Source organism: Sinohyriopsis cumingii, chromosome 17 (assembly GCF_028554795.1).
Source record: "Sinohyriopsis cumingii isolate HCF-2022 chromosome 17, ASM2855479v2, whole genome shotgun sequence".
Lineage (NCBI taxonomy): Eukaryota > Metazoa > Mollusca > Bivalvia > Unionida > Unionidae > Sinohyriopsis > Sinohyriopsis cumingii.
The window spans coordinates 56,896,721-56,915,717 of NC_142977.1; the positions used below are offsets into that span (position 1 = coordinate 56,896,721).

The window sequence follows — 18,997 nt, forward strand, 5'->3', positions numbered from 1 at the left end:
ATTTAAAAACAATGCATCACTGTTTGTTTTTGTTGTTTTGTTTGCTTACTTGTTTTGTTGGTTTTTTGGGGGTTTTTTTTGTTGTTGTTGTTATTATGTATTAGTGATTGTATTAACCTTCTCTGATTCTGATGTGTTAATCGGTGACTAAGTTAATTAAAGAGGAGAGAAAAATTATATGTTTATCTCAATGTCTGTTTTACAAACAAAATTGTAATTTTGAATGACTGTTTAGAACATATAAGAATGCATTATGTCCAGCAGAGTTCGTGGGATGAAAAGAGCAGCACTGGTTGATTATATTTATACAAATGAATAATAGATCTCCTTAATTAAAATATATGTACAATTACAGTTTGTCGGGAAGTATAATTTTATGCATGTGTTGATGGAAACAGCAATTCAGAAACTGCTGTCCCTGATGAGGACAACCACCCTTAAAATGACACACATTTTACACACAAAAACTAACTGAAAAGGAAACAAAGTAGATATATATGTTTTTTTGCAGTCAAAGTAAAATCATTATCGCGAAAGTGACGAAGTGAGAAAGTTTATGTGACAATTGCATTCGGTATATTACACAAATCAGATCATCGCACCGTTACCCAACCTGTATTGTATAGGTCATTTATACAGATATGCAAAAGTCACGGAGCCTGTGCTAATATTTTGAGGATAACTTTTACGTCGCAATATATAGGCCTACTGCACGACAGTTTGTATTGTAACTAAAATATGGTTTAACACTTTGTGTATGTACCATACCTATTTACTACTCGTTTTCTGTTTATGACATTTGTATGATCCACGATGCGCAAACGGTGTTATTCCTGCATCGTGATAAGGACAACAAAACTTATTTAACATGAACATTTAAAATCATATATAGATCACACACACACACACACACACACACACACCAAGGCTTACAGAAAATACTTCTTGACATTATTTCTTTGGATCAAAACTGTCCTTTAACTCATACGAAAAACTGTACAAATGCGAAGTTACAGCTAAACGTCGCTACGCCTATTAATCAAAACATTCCTCGGAATAATCTTTCCTGATTTAAAATACGATTAACTTTTAAGATGAATATGAAAGGGTTGTAATACATACGAGTTACTTTGACTCTAGATGAATATGAAAGGATTGTAATGTATAGGACTTACTTTGGCTTTAGATGAATATGAAAGAGTTGTAATATATAACAGTTACTTTGACTGTACATGAATATGAAAGGGTTGTAATACATAGGAGCTACTTTGACTCTAGATGAATATGAAATAGTTGTACTACATAGGAGTTACTTTGACTCTAGATGAATATGAAAGGGTTTTAATATGTAGGACTTACTTTGACTCTAGATGAATATGAAAGGGTTGTAATATATAGGAGTTACTTTGACTCTAGATGAATATGAAAGGGTTTTAATATATAGGAGTTACTTTGACTCTAGATAAATGTGAAAGAGTTGTAATATATAGGAGTTACTTTGACTCTAGATGAATATGAAAGGGTTGTAATACATAGGAGTTACTTTGACTCTAGATGAATATGAAAGGGTTTTAATATATAGGAGTTACTTTGACTCTAGATGAATATGAAAGGGTTGTAATACATAGGAGTTACTTTGACTCTAGATGAATATGAAAGGGTTTTAATATATAGGAGTTACTTTGACTCTAGATGAATATGAAAGAGTTGTAATATATAACAGTTACTTTGACTCTAGATGAATATGAAAGGGTTTTAATATATAGGAGTTACTTTGACTCTAGATGAATATGAAAGGGTTTTAATATATAGGACTTACTTTGACTCTAGATGAATATGAAAGAGTTTGTAATACATAGGAGTTACTTTGACTCTAGATGAATATGAAAGGGTTTTAATATATAGGAGTTACTTTGACTCTAGATGAATATGAAAGGGTTGTAATATATAGGAGTTACTTTGGCTTTGATACCTGGATGAATATGAAAGGGTTGTATCCCTGATTACTAGATTCAGATTCATTTTACCTGATAAATTCCCCAGATGAACCAGGGTCTCAAATGGATAAAGCTCAAACCTGTGTTGCAGTGCCAGATATGTTGTCTAACACATTATATTCTGGGTCATTAGTCAAGGTGAATGTAACAGAAGCCAGTGATGGATGTGGTACCATTTTTAAAATGGTTACTTTATAAGAGAGAGAGAGATTATACTGAAAACATTCTGTGCATTTGGCACGTAGGATCCGATGATCAAGGTGGAATGAGAAGAATCTCAAGAAGACGATTGTTATTTATTTATTTTAGTAGCAATGCATTGTAAGAAGTGTTCCTGGAGAAGAGACATTTTCATGTTGATATGACCATCCATCCAGTAGGAGTAACGACTAAAAAACTTTCAGGATGACTGCATCGAGCTGAATGCCCAAAAAAGTAAAATCATTTTCATTTAGCACCGATTACACCGCAATACAAAGATATTTGCCATGTTTCTTGACCACCAGCTGTGGGAAGAGTGAGAAATAAAAACAGGTGCAAAGCGGGCAACCTATCGACAGCGACATATCTTCGCCTAACCTCTGTTAACCTTAATGCCTACAGAGCTAATAAAAATTTGAAGTAATTTTAGAGCATATTACAGTCAAAATCGGTTAGAAGAATCTATTTATTAGTAGAATTTACACAAATGATATGACTTTAATCGGATAAGAAAGCAAACATAAACACTTTTATATCGCCTCCCCGAAATAAATCTCTGTTACTGACTGTTTGACACATGCATTGAGGAAGGTTTTTTGTGACACATTAAGATGTACAGAACTTGCTATATCTGGCATCAAACCGGTCACAGTTGTGTTAAAAGCCAGCTGCGTAGGTGCAAATACAAGTCTATTGCCTCGGTGATAGCTTTCGGTAGATTCCAGTTGTTTTCCTCCATATGGAGACAACAAAGTTCGAATAATTCTTCCTCACAAGGATAGATCGTTTCTTCAGCACATTCCATGCGGCACACTTCTATCTCCTCTTCTGAAACATCACACAAATGATCTTCTACATTCTCCATATCCGGCAATAAGTGTAGTATCATTGGCCTACCCGAGGGAGAGTTGTTCCGGTTTGCTCTTATTCCGTGTGTATTCCAAATCATCATAAGGTCGTCTAATTCATCCTGCAATAAAAATAGGTACCGTATTTGTTATGGCATGGTGATACTGGTACACAGAAGAACATGTCATTCCTTCATGTAGACATTAATTATAAAAGTTGGGAAAGTTCTCTAAATTGAGAAAAGAGAAGCTGTTAAAATTTTTAATGAAGCAGTTAAAAACAGAACGAGTAAATAGGTTAAAAGTCCATAAGAAGAATAAGACAACAGTGTGGAGTATGAATATTTTCCTTGCGTCTGAATGTAAACCCAATTTGATATGAAGGTTTCTAAAACACATCATCTAGAATGGAACTATTCACCTAATAGCCATATCTCTCATGTTGTAAAACTGTAATTGTGTAATTATGACTATTTAATTTGTATTAATTTTTACGTTTTTTTTTTTATTTTTTCGTTCGTTGATCCTATTTTTGTACCGTGTTTTATGTGTTGAGATTACACGTAATTTGTTTTCAAATCTGGTGAAATGTATTCAATAGTTAAAGTCAACTTAAACTTAACAATTATGTTTTGCTAAGTCAGGTGTTACTAATGACAAACGTTATTACATTATCACCACAGAAATATGCATTGAAATAATTTTGAAATTAGTAACTTTGGCTTTTTTCCCGAAGAAATTTGTTTATGAAAGACATTTATTAAGTATGATGGTGGTGTAGATTATACCTAAAGGTTATTTAGATATTCGTCTCGAAGTTCTATATTTTAGGAAAAACGGAGGCACATACCTACCTACCTACACACCTACCTACCTACTTACACACCTACCTACCTACCTACACACCTACCTACCTACACATACACCTACACACACCAACCCCATACATACATACATACATACATACATATACTGTACCTGCAATTGTTGTTGTTGTTGTTGTTGTTGTAGGGTTTAACGCCATTTTTCAGCACACGATAGGCTATACATGGCGGCCAGTATTAATGGTGGAGGAAGAACCCGGAAAAACCCCGGAAAGAACCACCGACCCACGAGAAGCTACTGGCAAGCTTTCTCACATACCAACATTAGCCGAATCCGAGACTCGAACCCACGCAGACAGAGGTGAGATGGCAGTGATCCGTAACGGAGAGCGCTTTAGACCACTCGGCCACTCGGGGCCCCTGTACCTGCAATAACCTCATAAGGCAAAATTGTACGAGGTTGATGTCTAGTGCATTCCCTGAGAAAAACCCACTATCTCGAAGTACCTTTAGTTCTTCCATCCAAATCTGACAGCACTCTTTTCTAAGTATTCCCCACCAAGACTCAATCCTGGTGTTCAGAGTGCTTTTGCCATATATGAAAGTTCTATCATTGTCAATATCCAAACCATCAGATCGTCGAAGGAACCTTTGCATAGCTGCAACTCTGACGTTTTCTGTACCCATATCGCCACGCATAAACGTTGGACATCCTCCATATTTTTCAACAGCATCAAGAAAATATTTTGCAATGACTTTTGGGTCACTGTTAGATCTTCCAGCCTTTAACCAGATCAATTTCTTGGAATAGCCGTCAATGCAGCCATTTATGCACAATCCATAAGGTTTAAGTTTGTCATATGAGTCAATGTACCAGCAGTAGTTTGGGCCTTTGGAGAAGTATTGTCGGCGTCGTAAGCATCGTCTTTGTCTTAACTCAACTCCTTGTGGATCAAGTATCTTAAGCACGAGTCTAATTTCTTCCTTCTTCACTTTCAAACCATTTAAAAGGCACTTTTGAGACATCCATCTGTATCCATGCATCTGTCCAGATGTTGTTAACTGATATTCAATAAATGAAAGCACATTATCTAGATCAGAATAGCCTTTCCTCCTTGTCAATTTAAGTTCACGCAATTTCCGTTTTAGATGACGCACAGAGATCTTGATAGTGTGCTTTATTGATAAAATCATCGTTATTTCGTTATATGTGAAGCCCATATAGAAGTACAGCTCAATTAAATGCCTTGTGTACATCTGAAACATGAAAAACTTAATTTAAAATTAGTAACTTTTTAACCCCATTTCCTACATACAAATATATAGCTTTCTGCAGTCGTTGAACTAGAAACTTTACCAATGATAATGGAAAGTGATCGCACAAAATAGAATTTCTTCCTGAATGTCAGGTTCTGAAAGGAGGTGGGTGTATCACATTTGTTGTTTATATGTATTTTATCCTTGTAGACCGATGAGGTGTACACTAACCTTGCCAAAGTGTTAGCTTTTACATTTTTAATGTTATTTTTGGGTGAAGTTCCAGTTTCTAATCCGATAATAAACGTGCATCTTTCTCCAATCATTGAACTCGGGTTCTTAAAGATATACGAGATCACTAAACTAACTGAGCCATTCAACTTTTTGTATGTGTCCTATTATAATCTCGAAGAAAATAATTGACAATTATTCTATGTTTTGTTTTCCCCTGGAAATTTGCTAAACAGTGAACAATTTGATTTGCATTAAATCGAAAGCGGTAATAAGTCTAAACAGAAAAAACGATGTTTGTTTTAGTTCAGCCCATGGTTTGTACATATGAATATCAAACAAACAAGTGCTGGTCAACCGGTTTTCAAAAGGTTTATCACAGTAGAAAGTCCAGTGATTTAAGTCAGATGTAGCTATTTACATAAAATGCCAAGTAACCTAAATCGATTTTTGGACAGGGTGCCTAACGTAAGTAAAATAGTCTTGATGTACCTGAAGTTCTAATTATTTGACTGGATTTCTTAAAAATTATTTGGAAAAATGAAGGAAAAATGTATGGAACTTAAATAGCGGTGTGAACAAAGTCACTTGTCCAGGACCTTTAAATAACATCATATCAACTTTGCAGAACGTGGTGAAATCCTGTTTCTTTTTTTTCTCTTTCTAACGATAAATCCTTACCCTATTGCTGTGGAATACTCAGTTTTCAAACGACCACTCTTCCCAAAAAACACACTTTTATCAGTTTCCGAGTGCCGTAAGCATCTTGACAATTTCGATTCAAACTCTGCAAACATATTTTGACCTTTTGAGTATTATGCCTTCTCTATGAATTGCTCGAGGTCAAATGAAAAACCAAGATCTAATCGTTTAAACCATATACACCTCATCTCATTTGTGTGTGTGTCTGTGTTTTGGATTTTTAACATAACTTTAACAATTCTGCAGTCATGTCGCTACGATGTCTGCAGTGTGATAGTTAATAGTGATGTCTAGCACTGGGGCATCATGCCTGCAGACATGTAGCATGATATCCCACCCAGTCACATTATCCTGACACCAGGCCGACCAGTCCCAACACTAAGCTCTTTACGCTGAGCGCCTAGGGAGGTAGCTGTTTGTACCATTTTTATAAGTCATTGATATGATTTGGCCGGGTTCAAACCCGCGACCTTTTGCATACGAAGCGGACTCTCTAACCACTAGGCTACCGGATCGGTCTTTTAATTTGAAAACAAAGCCATCACAGTGTAGACTTTTCTATATTAACTAAGGCAAGTAATCTTTAGATCTTTTAACCCGAATAAGGGTTCCTTATGATCGAACCTGAATCCAAAATCTACATACTATTAACAACCCCTATACGGAACCTAACTACATACTCTAAATTGGGGCTTCAAGAGACTATAAAGAACGATGGACGTTCAGACGGACCAGTTGACAAACACTCAACTACCGTGACAAAACAAATGTACCTGATTTTTCGTAGAAGCAGGTATTATGAAAACATTATCTCAAACGTAATAATCATGAACACTTAAATACTTTAGAAGCATACTGTAGGGCTTTACTACAGGATCACCGACAATGAGAAGGCTTGACTTACTTGATACAGCAAAGAATACTTTCTTATGTATCCTCGTCACTTCACAAGTAGTATTTTATTTTAATTGTAATAAACACCCTTATAACAAAACTCTACATTTACAACTTACGTCATTTGCTTGAATATTTCGCCTCCAACCTACAGCAGTCTATCCACAATAAACACATCCAGTCAAAATGAGGCACCCAGATGACAAATTCATCAATTTAAATTTCCATATAGTAAACCGAGATCTCGGATTAGTAAACCGAGATCTCGGATTAGTAAATCGAGATGTCGGATTACTAAATCGAGATCTCGGATTAGTAAATCGAGATGTCGGAATAATAAATCGAGATCTCGGATTACTAAATCGAGATCTCGGATTAGTTAGCCTCTCCACCAATCAAATGCTTAGCAATCACTTGCATAGGGAGTTTCAAATTAGTAAGGTTGATCTTGGCGAACTACCCGGCAACAGGACTGAGATCACGTTTTAGGTCGCGACCCTTGGGTTAAGAATTACTTATCTAATATATAAATCCAGCACATGCTAGTTAACAGCTAACAATATCTTTATAAGCATGTTTGCAGGATTTAATGCAGACAATGGCTTCTCATATTTTTCTTAATCTCGGAACCATCACTTTTGCAAGCTGGTCCATTGGATAAGAATATCGCCAGTCTAAAAGTAATCTGATACCATTAGGGACTCCCTGGATAGTCTTCTTCCATCCGGTCTTAAAGCACTAAAATTAGCTGCCAGGCGCTGACATGCTGGAATGATTAAAATTCAGAAATGAAAACTAGAAACAACCGTATAAAATAATTACAAACACATTTAACGTAATTATCAGGTTCATTAACATTTATAGGTTAGTATCAACGATGTCTCAAAATTTCAGTTTAATCCCCTTAACGGTTTTAGATTAAATAAGGTTTAAATCTTCGGTAGTTAAATTAATTGTTTGGAAAGCTCGAGTGGACGCCAACGACTTGTTTGTATAAAGCTGGATGACGTGATGCAAATAGGAAAAGTCAAGAGCACGCTGTGACGTAGCGGTCGATCTTTGCTATTCTCTTCAAATTTCTTTGTTAAAATTTCTTTGTGGGACAGTCGTGTGGTTCATAACGCTTGACTCGTGTGTATGACCTGAAATCAACCGATAGCAAGGGGTAATTCAAAGGGTATCACATTAACTAGAAACGGGGTAGACTCTCCCAGGTAACATATCGTTTTATACGTTATATGTCAGGACACACATTTGTGGAAGGAAATTTAAATGAAATGTTCCACATACAACGGCCAGTCTTGTATGAAATTTTGCTTATTTACATTATTATTCTGAGAAATCTATATTGGCATGTTACCTTTGCTTCAACAGAATAATTTTATTTTATTCAAAAATCCAGTGGAAAATAAAGATAGTTTGTATGACCTGAAATCAACAGATAACAAAGGGGTATTCTAAGGGTATCAGATAACTCGTACACGTGTACATTCTTCCATCTTCGCTAGCCATGGTTGCGATATGACAACCCCCATCTACACCAAGGCCTATCAAGCAGATATTTCTGTGCTTTGGGTCTGTGAATTTTATTGGATGTTGCGGTAAGAAAACCCTTTAAGTCAAGCTGTCTCATTATCCCATTGAAGTCTCAAATCCAACACAGTGTCGCTTAATTGACCATATTCTTGCTTTTATTTACATCATATTTTTTAAACCGTGCTTATAAGTGAATAAATCGCCAAGAGATTTTGATTCTGCAAAATAGTCGTAGGTCCCCATATAGAAAGATCCATTATTTGCTCTGTGAAAATGAACTGAACTTGCCAAATAATATTTGAAAATCGCAACGTCTTGAAAACATGCACTTGTAACTACACTGTATGAATTGTATACATTTTCTCCCCCATACATTTAGAAGGATTTGTCACGACTGGATGGCTTGTAATATGCTTGAGGAAAAGTGGAATGACAAGATTGGATCGCTTGTAATATGCTTGGATGAAAAGTGGAATGACATGATTGGATCGCTAATAATATGCTTAGATGAAAAGTGGAATGACATGATTGGATAGTTTGTTAGATGCTTCGGGGAGAGTGGAATGACAATGATTGGATCGCTTGTAATATGGTCGAGGAAAAGTGGAATGCCATGATTGGATCGCCTGTAATATGTTTGAGGAAATGTGGACATGATTGGATCGCTTATAATATGCTTGTGGGAAAAGGGGAATGACATGATTGGATCACTTGTATGTGCTTGGGGGAAAGTGGAATGACAGGATTTGATCACTTGTAATATGCTTTGATGAAAAGTGGAATGACATGATTGGATTGCTTGCACTATGTCTGGGGGAAAGTGGAATGACACGATTGGATTGCTTGTAATATACTTCGGGGAATGTGGAATGATAATGATCCGATCACTTGTTGTGGTGGCGCTCACCAGATAATATGTACTTTTGAGAGAGTGACGTATGTAAGGTGAAGTAGTTCGCATTTAAAACATGCACAGTGGAGAGAATGTTGGCATATCTCTATGCTACATTAATGTAATGTGGATGATATTTCTTTTGGATATTGTACTTTTGGAAATTTTACATGATTTAAGTACACTGCTAACTAAAATGACTGCTTCCTTGTGTTAAAAAATCAGTCTGAATTAGTCTAAAGTGCACTATACATAGCAGCTATTAAAATGGGAAAATGAATTTTGCCAGACTAGACAATACCAGCTTCTGAAAGTGCAATGAATGAATTACCAAATATATAAAATGTAAAAAAAAGTTATCGGCTCTTTTTTATACAATTGACCTCTGAAGTTCAGGAAGTGAAAATGACCAAGTAGAGCTAGCACTTTTTTGAAAGGTGCACATTTGAAGTAAGGCCAAGCTGTATACTCTATAACCCATAGTACACCCATCAATCATACACCAAAATAAAGGGAATTAAAGGTTCTTTGCATTATACCTAAGATATACAAGGTCTTTTTTAAATAGCCAGTGTAACCAGTGAGGAGAGCCGGGGAAATTCTTTTTCTTTAAACACCTAACCCTATGCAAAATGCGAAACTGTATAGCGCCACCTGTATGCTTGAGGAAAAACGGAATGTCATGATTGGATCGCTTGTAATTTGCTTCAGGAAAAATGGAATGACATGAATGAATCGCTTATAATATGCCTGGGGGAAAGTGGAATGACATGATTGGATCGCCTGTAATATGCTTCGGGGAATGTGGAATGACAATGATCCGATCGCTTGTACTATGCTCGAGGAAAAGTGGAATGACATGATTGGATCGTTATAATATACTTGAGGAAAAGTGGAATGACATGATGGGATCGCTTGTAATATGCTTGGATATTTTCACAGAGTTCGAATAACTTAACCCTAGAGTCTATGATGGGACTAAAGTGTGATCGAAATCACTGTAGATTGACTAGATTGATGTCATGAAGAAACATTGTTCTGACCATATAAACCATCTAGACCTGTACCCAGCCCCATTGTTAGCATCACCAATACACTTAAGTCGCATGCAGCATACGTCACACTATTCCGATGACGTTATAATAAAGCGAATCCAATGTTCCGAATGGGATTATGATTGGTGTCGTGAGCAATGGTTCCCTAATTCGGGGAAAGCTTGTGGGTATACGGGTCGATCAGACTTGTGCAGTTCAACTTCCAGGAATAGAATTTTGGTCGATACTCGAGCTACCTCTTTCATCTGGATCTTTCAGCCACTTATCAAATGTTGTGAACTTTCAATGCTTCTAGAAATAAAGGAAACAAAGAATAAAGGTTATCATCTCTGAAGAAAGAAGCAGATGAGAACGAATTAAAGTTTCTATTTGTTGTTGGCTTCTCTCTGTTTTCCAGAGACACCAGTCAATAAGAATTGTCGTTATCGAAACATGACTACACGCGCGAATTGAGCAACGGTTATACCTGATAAATACGCACCCAGTGAGAGAAAGAAAAAGCGATAAAAGAATAAAACAGATAATAAGCACACTAAAAAGTATATGTGAGCGACCCAATAACTTGTTGTAATGCTCTAAAACTGAAGACCGTGGCTGAATATAACGTTTTAGTGTTTAAATGTTTTTCTAGAAATAGGTTGATGCGATTTATATTGTGCCATTCAAATCGTCTTTTTGATGTTTAATACTCCATTTAAATTTCAGTCTGTAGTCTAAATCAAAGGTCGTAAATGTAATAAAAGTTTCAGTTGTCTGTAGCCTGAAACGAAAGGTTGTTAATGTAATAAATTTTTCAGTAACCTGTAGTCTAAATGAATGGTTGTTAATGTAATAAAATTTTAAGTAGCTTGTAGTCTAAATGATGAAAATATATGTATTATTCAGGTTTGCGAAAACTTACAGAGATGTCTGAAATATAGTACAGCCAAGAAATCACCATTAGACCATCTTCACAGCGTAAACTGTCAGACACATTACCGGGCATAATTTTAAAAACAAAAATTGACAATAAAACTTAGTAAATTTTAATGAAATTTCAACAAAAAGAAAGCTTTGAAAATACTCTATACGGGTCTGATATGCCTCCAGAAAGTTATGATACTGAGATATTTGTGTATATCACGATAATAAAAAAAAATTGAAATGAGGGATTTAGGTTTAATGTTTGCACAATCCTTAGCATATTGTGGCGAAGTAATTGATAAATTCCCAGCGCATTTACCACATGTAATGGACTAATTGAATAAATCTTGGGGAAAACAAACGTTTCTCTGATGAGAGTTACACATGCTTTTCATATGCTATCTTCAGAGTTTGCTCCGGAGAGCATAGCGAGATCGATCGACTGATTTGGCCTGCCTGATTGACCTTTCATGTAGCATGATGTCTCACCCAGTCACATTATCCTGACACCAGACCCACCAGTTCTAACACTAACCTCTTAATGCTGAGTGCCTAGCGAAGCAGCTGTTCGTACCATTTTTACATGTCGTTGGTATGACTCGGCCGAGGTTAGAACCAGCGACATCCGACATCCGAGGCGGACGCTCTAACTACATATCTATCTAATGCCTCTTTAAAAGAGAAATTTTGAGGAAAAAAAATTTAAAAGCAGAAAGTTTAGAACATTATATTTTTGGCCAATCGTCTGAAACTCTTACAGCTTTTAAAGGTCAATTTTGAAATATTATGCACACACACACCTACACACACACACACACACACACACACACACACACACACACACACACACACACATATGATACTAAATTTGTATGGGAAAATATGAACGAGATTTGTTTCAGATGGATACTGCACGACCTGTGGGAGTGAAGTATCCATCCGAGAAAAGGAGTACATATTTTCCCATACAAATGCGGTAACCTTTCTATTATATACTCATTTTCATATTCTACCTATGGCTTAATTTTTAAAAAATTCACTACAAGAAACAAAGTAATGAATTTAAACTGCATTTGAAAACACATACTCAACCGTACATGTATCAATACTTCTTGAACAATATTAATGCGCACATAGCACCGTACGGCAACCTTCGAACTTAGTCGCGAAGTCTACATCAGTTTTAAAAGAATTGTAGTTTTGGTCTACTTAAAATTTAAATTTAGATTCGTATTGTGAATGAATGCGCATGGATTTTGTTTCTATGTTGATCAAACAAAATTCTGCCTTTCTGATTATGTTGGACTGGATTACTAGGTCAGTTCAGTGCGGTAAGGAGAACGGATTTCAGCTGGAAATGTATCACAATTCAGTACAGTTTCGTTGTGTATCGGGTTTGCAGGACCTGTCGGTTGGATTCGAAGAGCTAACTAAGAAAATATATTTTGAGAAAATTCAAGAGGCGTAAATGTAATTATATTTATTACCAATCTTATTACCAGCTAAAGAAAAGATGTTTATGCTCTTTCACTTTCATCTCTCTGCCGGAGGAAAACCTCATCTTTGACCTGTATCATACAGTGTGCCTTCTATCGCTAGCCTAACATTGTATCAAAATAGTTACATGGGGGAAAATGGAAATAGCAGGTGTTGTGTGACAGTCCATTGAGCCAGCGGAAATAGTAGTTTTTCGTCGTCTTGTCTTACTGGCTATAATGCTGTTTGTTTCCTAACAAGACCTTCATTTGCCTTTATTTTCTCGAATCTTGTAATTTGTCAGGCTAGTAAAATGGTACGTCTCTGATAGATATGCCATAGCCCTTGACCTCAGTATGGTTTTCTATGCTATATTTTCTATAGACCCTAGAGAGCACTGGTCATAGTCTAGACCATTCAATTTGCGAAAAGATACGAATATTCTCCTAAATAACTGTTTCAATGACCAGAACGTATTTTTAATTACCGCGTCTCTCACGTTTGTCATCGACATTGCGAATATCACGTTCATGCGTTTAGTTGTTTGAAAGTTTCGTTTCTGACTCAGTGAACTTGTCCACATCGATAACTTTATTATCTATACTTTCACATAGACGAAACATCTGCTTTAGCTGCTATATCCACAAACAAACTGATAAACTAAAACCTAAAACGTGCACTACATGAGTGTACATGGTTTGTTTACAGAGTAGTTCCTAATACACTATAATATTTTAGGCACACGTGTTGTGCACGTACGTGCAATATCAAGGATTTCAGTATCGTAAAATACTTATCGATTCTGATAATGTAAAATTAACGGGGGAAAAAAAGGAGTATATAATAATATGACTTTTGGTATAAAGTAATTTGATATACTGATACTGTATGGGCAGCCGTCGCCGCCAAAATTACATTAATCAAATGATCTAGTATGAAATCAAATGATTTAACCTAGCAAATGAAATGATCAATCCAGATTCCAAATGATGTGGTGTCACATGAAATGATTTAACGAACAAAACCGAATGATGCATTTAGATTTCAAATGACGTGATATTAAATGAAATGATGTAGAGTGAAATAAAATGATTTAACCCATCAAACGGAATGATGAATTCAGATTCCAAATGATGTTGTTTGATATGAAATGATGTAGCATGAAATCAAATGATTGAACCTCAAAAATGAAATAATGAATTCAGATTTCAAATGATATGGCGTTAAATGAAATTATCTGGCATTAAATAAAATGATCTAAAGAACAAAACGGAATGATGATATATGCTTCCAAATGACGTGCTATTAAATAAAATGATGTAGTCTAAAATGAAATGATTTTACTCAACAAATGAAATCATGAATTTAAATTCCAAATGATCTGGTATTAAATAAAATAATTTAAAGAACAAAACAGATTGATGAAATCTGCTTCCAAATGACATATTATTAAATGAAATTACTAAGTATGAAATGAAATGATTTAACTCAACAAATGAAATGATGAATTCAGATTCCAAATGATGTGGTATTAAATTAAATGATTTAAAGAACAAAACGGATTGATGAAATCTGCTTCCAAATGACGTAGTATTAAATGAAATTATGTAGTCTAGAATTAAATTATTTAACCCAATAAATGAAATGATGTATTCAGATTCCGAATGATCTGGCATTAGTTGAAATGGTCTGAAGAACATAATGGAATGATCAGCTCATATTCCAAATGATGTGGTATTAAATGAAATGAATGGAATGTAAACGGTCTGATCAAAGTGTAAATCAGCTAGCGTAAATCCAAACAAACACAGGGGTGCGCTGTTAGGCAGACTTACAATCGACAGGCGACAGAATTCGGCTGAGATTTTTGCAGACGACATTTAACAGCTAAGGTTAGTGTTTCTTCTCATTTGATATAAACAAGAACAATGTTTTCCAATCAGGATAAAGTGGCTATCCACATTAATGAATGTCTGTGTATTTTATTTTAAAATCTGCCTTGTACTGCACGAGTGTTCAATGCTTCATCTAAGCTAGATCTGTCAGCTAAGGAGATTAAATCTTCATCGTATTTGATCAATAGTAATTACCATGTTTAATGACCTAACGTAGCATACGCACTAAACCAACAATTTGTTGTCCGCAACTTTTTGTATGTCTCATGTCACCGGCCATACGTACATAGGCATTATTCGTCCAAGTTCTGTATGTAAGAAATATTTTTCCTCCATTTAATCTAGTTTGCATTAACATATTACTGTTGTGGTTTTTTTTTCCTTTTAGTTTTCCTCTGGGAGATCGAATATAATTTTATTAGAAATCATGATTCGCGACTCTTAGTGCATTTGAAACACCACACTCCTTTCCAAATGTATTGAAAAGGGGGGGGGGGCTTAGTCATACATTTTGAAAGACTAATACATGAACAATAGACAGTTGTCTTCTTGGAGTGTTTATGGCGAAGAAGAAGCACAGATCGTGCTTGAATAAACCCAAAATTTAGCTAATGATGTATGAAAATAACAACGAAAGGCGATGGATTCTATAACAATTTTAAAAATAAAATAAAACAGCATCACCGATTTGTAAGTGATACCCTTAGGGTAATACATCAACGTTAATAAATCGTCATATGTGTGTTCCACTATAGATCAAAACTTTCGTTGCTTTCTCCCCAAAAAGGGATTGAAATTTTCCATCAGGCGGACGTGATGGAAAAAATGTTTGTTAAAGTGGATATTGTCATCAGTCTGTCGTCATGTCCATATTGAGATCGTCTAGGGGAAGAGATGTCATTTTTGTTTATTTATTGTCATTAGTTCTCAACTGGACGGTTGCAGAATTCTTTCATTAAATCTCATTGGCGTGCCAGTTCTGAGTGGCTTGTTCACTATAGAGTCCTGCTTCCGTTTACTATTATGTCACAAATTGTTTATTTCTTTATTTCTATATTTTACCATTTATTTTCTTCTATTGTATTACAGTTGCAAAACTCTCGCTTTCGGGGAGTCCTGCTCCTGATTTTCCATTTTTCAAATATTTTGTTCGGTATGTAGTTATATATGAGACAAAGTGGCCACGATGACATTGTTATTAATTACATCAACTCATGTGGGTTCTATTTAGATAGCAAGCTTCGGTTGCTTTTGCCCTGGGATGGGATTGAAATTTTTCCGTCACGCGGACGTGATGGAAAATATGCAGATCAAAAGAGTCTCTGGTGTAATTATACTAGGCACCTAAGATGGCTTTTCGGAGACAATATGATTTTTTGGTTTGTTTCTTTGTAGGCATGATAAGGAAAAAGATTGGCTAAGTTTCATTAGCTCTTGTTTTGCCCTGTGTTTAATAATTATTTTGTATTTTTTGGCTCTATTTCCTGGTCATTTACTGCTAATTCTCCCCTGTGGTATTTAATATGAATCACTCGTTTGTGTCCTTATGTTAGTCCCTTCTGTGTTAACCATTTCTCATTACGTTGCAGGTTTATGTGGGCACGCTTTTCGGTCTTGTTTGGTAATTTAATCACCGCCTGCTGTCTTGTATCGGTCATCAGCTGGCGGGATTTCGGTCCAGTTTCTCCCGCACTTTGTTTTACAGGAACGGTAAATCTCTCTGTCTGAATTAATTTCTAATAGTCTGGTTTAACGAGTCTATTTCGGCTACATTTGTTTCAAACGCCGAAGTCGGGTCTTTGTCTGTTGGTTGGGGGTGGGGGTTGGGGGGTATGTCGATGTCCTTATAGCAAGCTCATTATAAGTGGCTTTTCCGGGGGTTAGTTTCTCAAAGTTAGTTTGTTTTTCTGATGGAGTTTTTGCTAGCCGCTTATAGGCTTTCCAGAGTATATAATCCAAAGCTGTTATCTTCTATTTTATATAGCATTATAAATGAAGTCTATCACTTCTCTGTACAAAATTTTGTCTGTTATGTTATGGGTATAAGGAAGATTTTTTGGGCTCAAAATTGCCCAATTTGCTTATACTTTTAGTTGTTATATTTGTCTTTGTTTATTTAAGGATCTGTAGTATAAAATTTTGTTTTTTGCTATGTGTTCCCTTGCACATGAGACAAGGAGGGATGTTTGAGATAAGGTGTCTCTTGTGGGCATTTTCACCTGTCCACCCTACATCATGTAGATATTGGTAAATGTTCGTTTGTTTGCTTATCTCTTTTATTTTTTCCAATGATTTTCATACTATGTTCAAGTCAATCTCTAAATTTAGTGTTTCCACCTTGTTTGGCTTTACTTTTTTTTATTGTGTTTTGTCATATTTTCCAATTCATTCTTATTAAACATGGTCCAATATTCTTTGCTTGTTTTGTAATTTTGTATAGTTTGTGTTATTCTTTACACTATTTTGGGGTGCACTTGCAATTTTGTCGCGCTATTATTCCTATAAATTTAAGGCTTACTGGATAGAAGAAAGCCAAACCAGTAAAGGTATATGCCCTGCCAGTGATATTCTGGATTCTCCTGACGTTTATTCAATTTGGAAATATAATTTACTACTTATTTAACTCAAGTCCATGAGATTGAGTCCTCCTTTTTTCCTATCTTTTTATAATGTGTATTTTGGTAATTTGTGGATCCCATTCCGTATAAATTTTATTATTAACGATTCAAATGTATTTAGATATATAAATTCAAAGTCCGATACGTCAAATTCGTACCAAATCGAATTGTATAAATACAATTTCGCAATTTGTATTTTTCCAAATAAATTTATTTGCCTATCATTCCATATTATAGCATGTTTCTCTAATTTTTTCCTAATTTGTAGAAAATTTAGCATTTAACTGACTTTCTCTAGATGTATTCCTAGTCCTTTAACTTGATTTCTTATGAGTTCTGTAGGGAGCGCTTGATAATTCTCCTTCCATTTGCCCATAAGTAGTATTTCAGTTTTAATTCGGTTTATCTTTGAACCCGAGGCTAATCCAAAAAGGTTGTACTGATGCAATAAATAGTTATACCATTGCTTTGAAGTTATAAAGTGGAGCAATCGTCCTCATGTTGGAAGGTTTTACACTCCTCCCTCATGTTAGTTACTCTTACTCCTCGGATTCTTTTATGATTTTGGATTGCATTATGTAGTGCCTCTATCCCTGTTTCGTACATTAACATAGATAGTGGACAACCCTGTCTTACAGAACCGTTTACTGAGAACGGATTGGTTTTTGCACCATTGGTCTGTACCAATGATTTTATATTCTTATAAAGTGTTTTGATCCAGTTTTGGAATACATTTCCAAATTCAATTTTATGCAATATCTGCAAAATATAACTCATTTCTACCCTATCAAACACCTTCTCCTGATCAATGAGGATTAAAGCGCCATCAATATTAGATGTTTCCATATAATCTAGTATTGTCTTTATTGAAAGTATATTATTCTGTATATTTCTGCCTTCTTCACCATACGTTTGGTTTGGATCTTTTATGTACCCTTATTATTGGTTTAACTCTATTTGCTAAATATTTACTGAGTATTTTGCAATCAATATTAAGTAACGAGACTGGTCTCCAACATTTTAGGTCTGAAGTCTAGCCTTTGTTTGTGAAGATGAGTGTAATAACTCCTGTTTTCATACTTTCTATCATTTCTTGATTTTTTATAAATGGTATTGTTGAGAATTTTCATTATTGGAATTAAACATTTTTTGAACTTTTGATAAAACTCGGGCGTTATCCCATCTAACCCCGGAGCTTTATTCCTAATTAATTGGTAAATCACTTTATCTATTTCTAATTCTGTTATGCTTCTTCTTCTTTTTCTTCTTCTTCTTCTTCTTCTTCTTCTTCTTCTTCTAATAATAATAATAATAATAATAATAATAATAATGTTATTATTATTATTATTATTATTAGTCGTGGTAGCTCCTAACTTTGCTATATGTATTTTGCTGTACTATATGTACACATTATTTTGCTCTACTGTATGTACATCTTATTGTGCTGTACTATATGTACAACTTGTTGTGCTGTACTATATGTACACTTTATTGTGCTGTACTACATGTACATCTTATTGTGCTGTACTCTATGTACACCTTATTGTGCTGTACTATATGTACACCTTGTTGTGCTGTGCTATTTGTACATCTTGTTGTGCTGTACTATATCTACACCTTATTGTGCTGTACTGTGTGTACACTTTATTGTGCTGTACTGTGTGTACA

The 18,997-nt window shown here is 35.2% G+C and overlaps 1 protein-coding gene across 1 annotated transcript; it reads right to left on the reverse strand.

Moving 5' to 3' along the window:
* Positions 1-2,281: 2,281 nt before the first annotated feature.
* Positions 2,282-5,092, reverse strand: LOC149778817 (uncharacterized). The gene is made up of 2 exons (XM_089938529.1): positions 4,378-5,092; positions 2,282-3,168 (listed from the first exon to the last, which is right to left on the reverse strand). The coding sequence occupies exons 1-2, from the start codon at positions 5,089-5,091 to the stop codon at positions 2,845-2,847; spliced, it is 1,038 nt and encodes a 345-aa protein (XP_089794655.1). The 5' UTR covers position 5,092; the 3' UTR covers positions 2,282-2,844.
* Between the last annotated feature and the right edge of the window lie 13,905 nt (positions 5,093-18,997).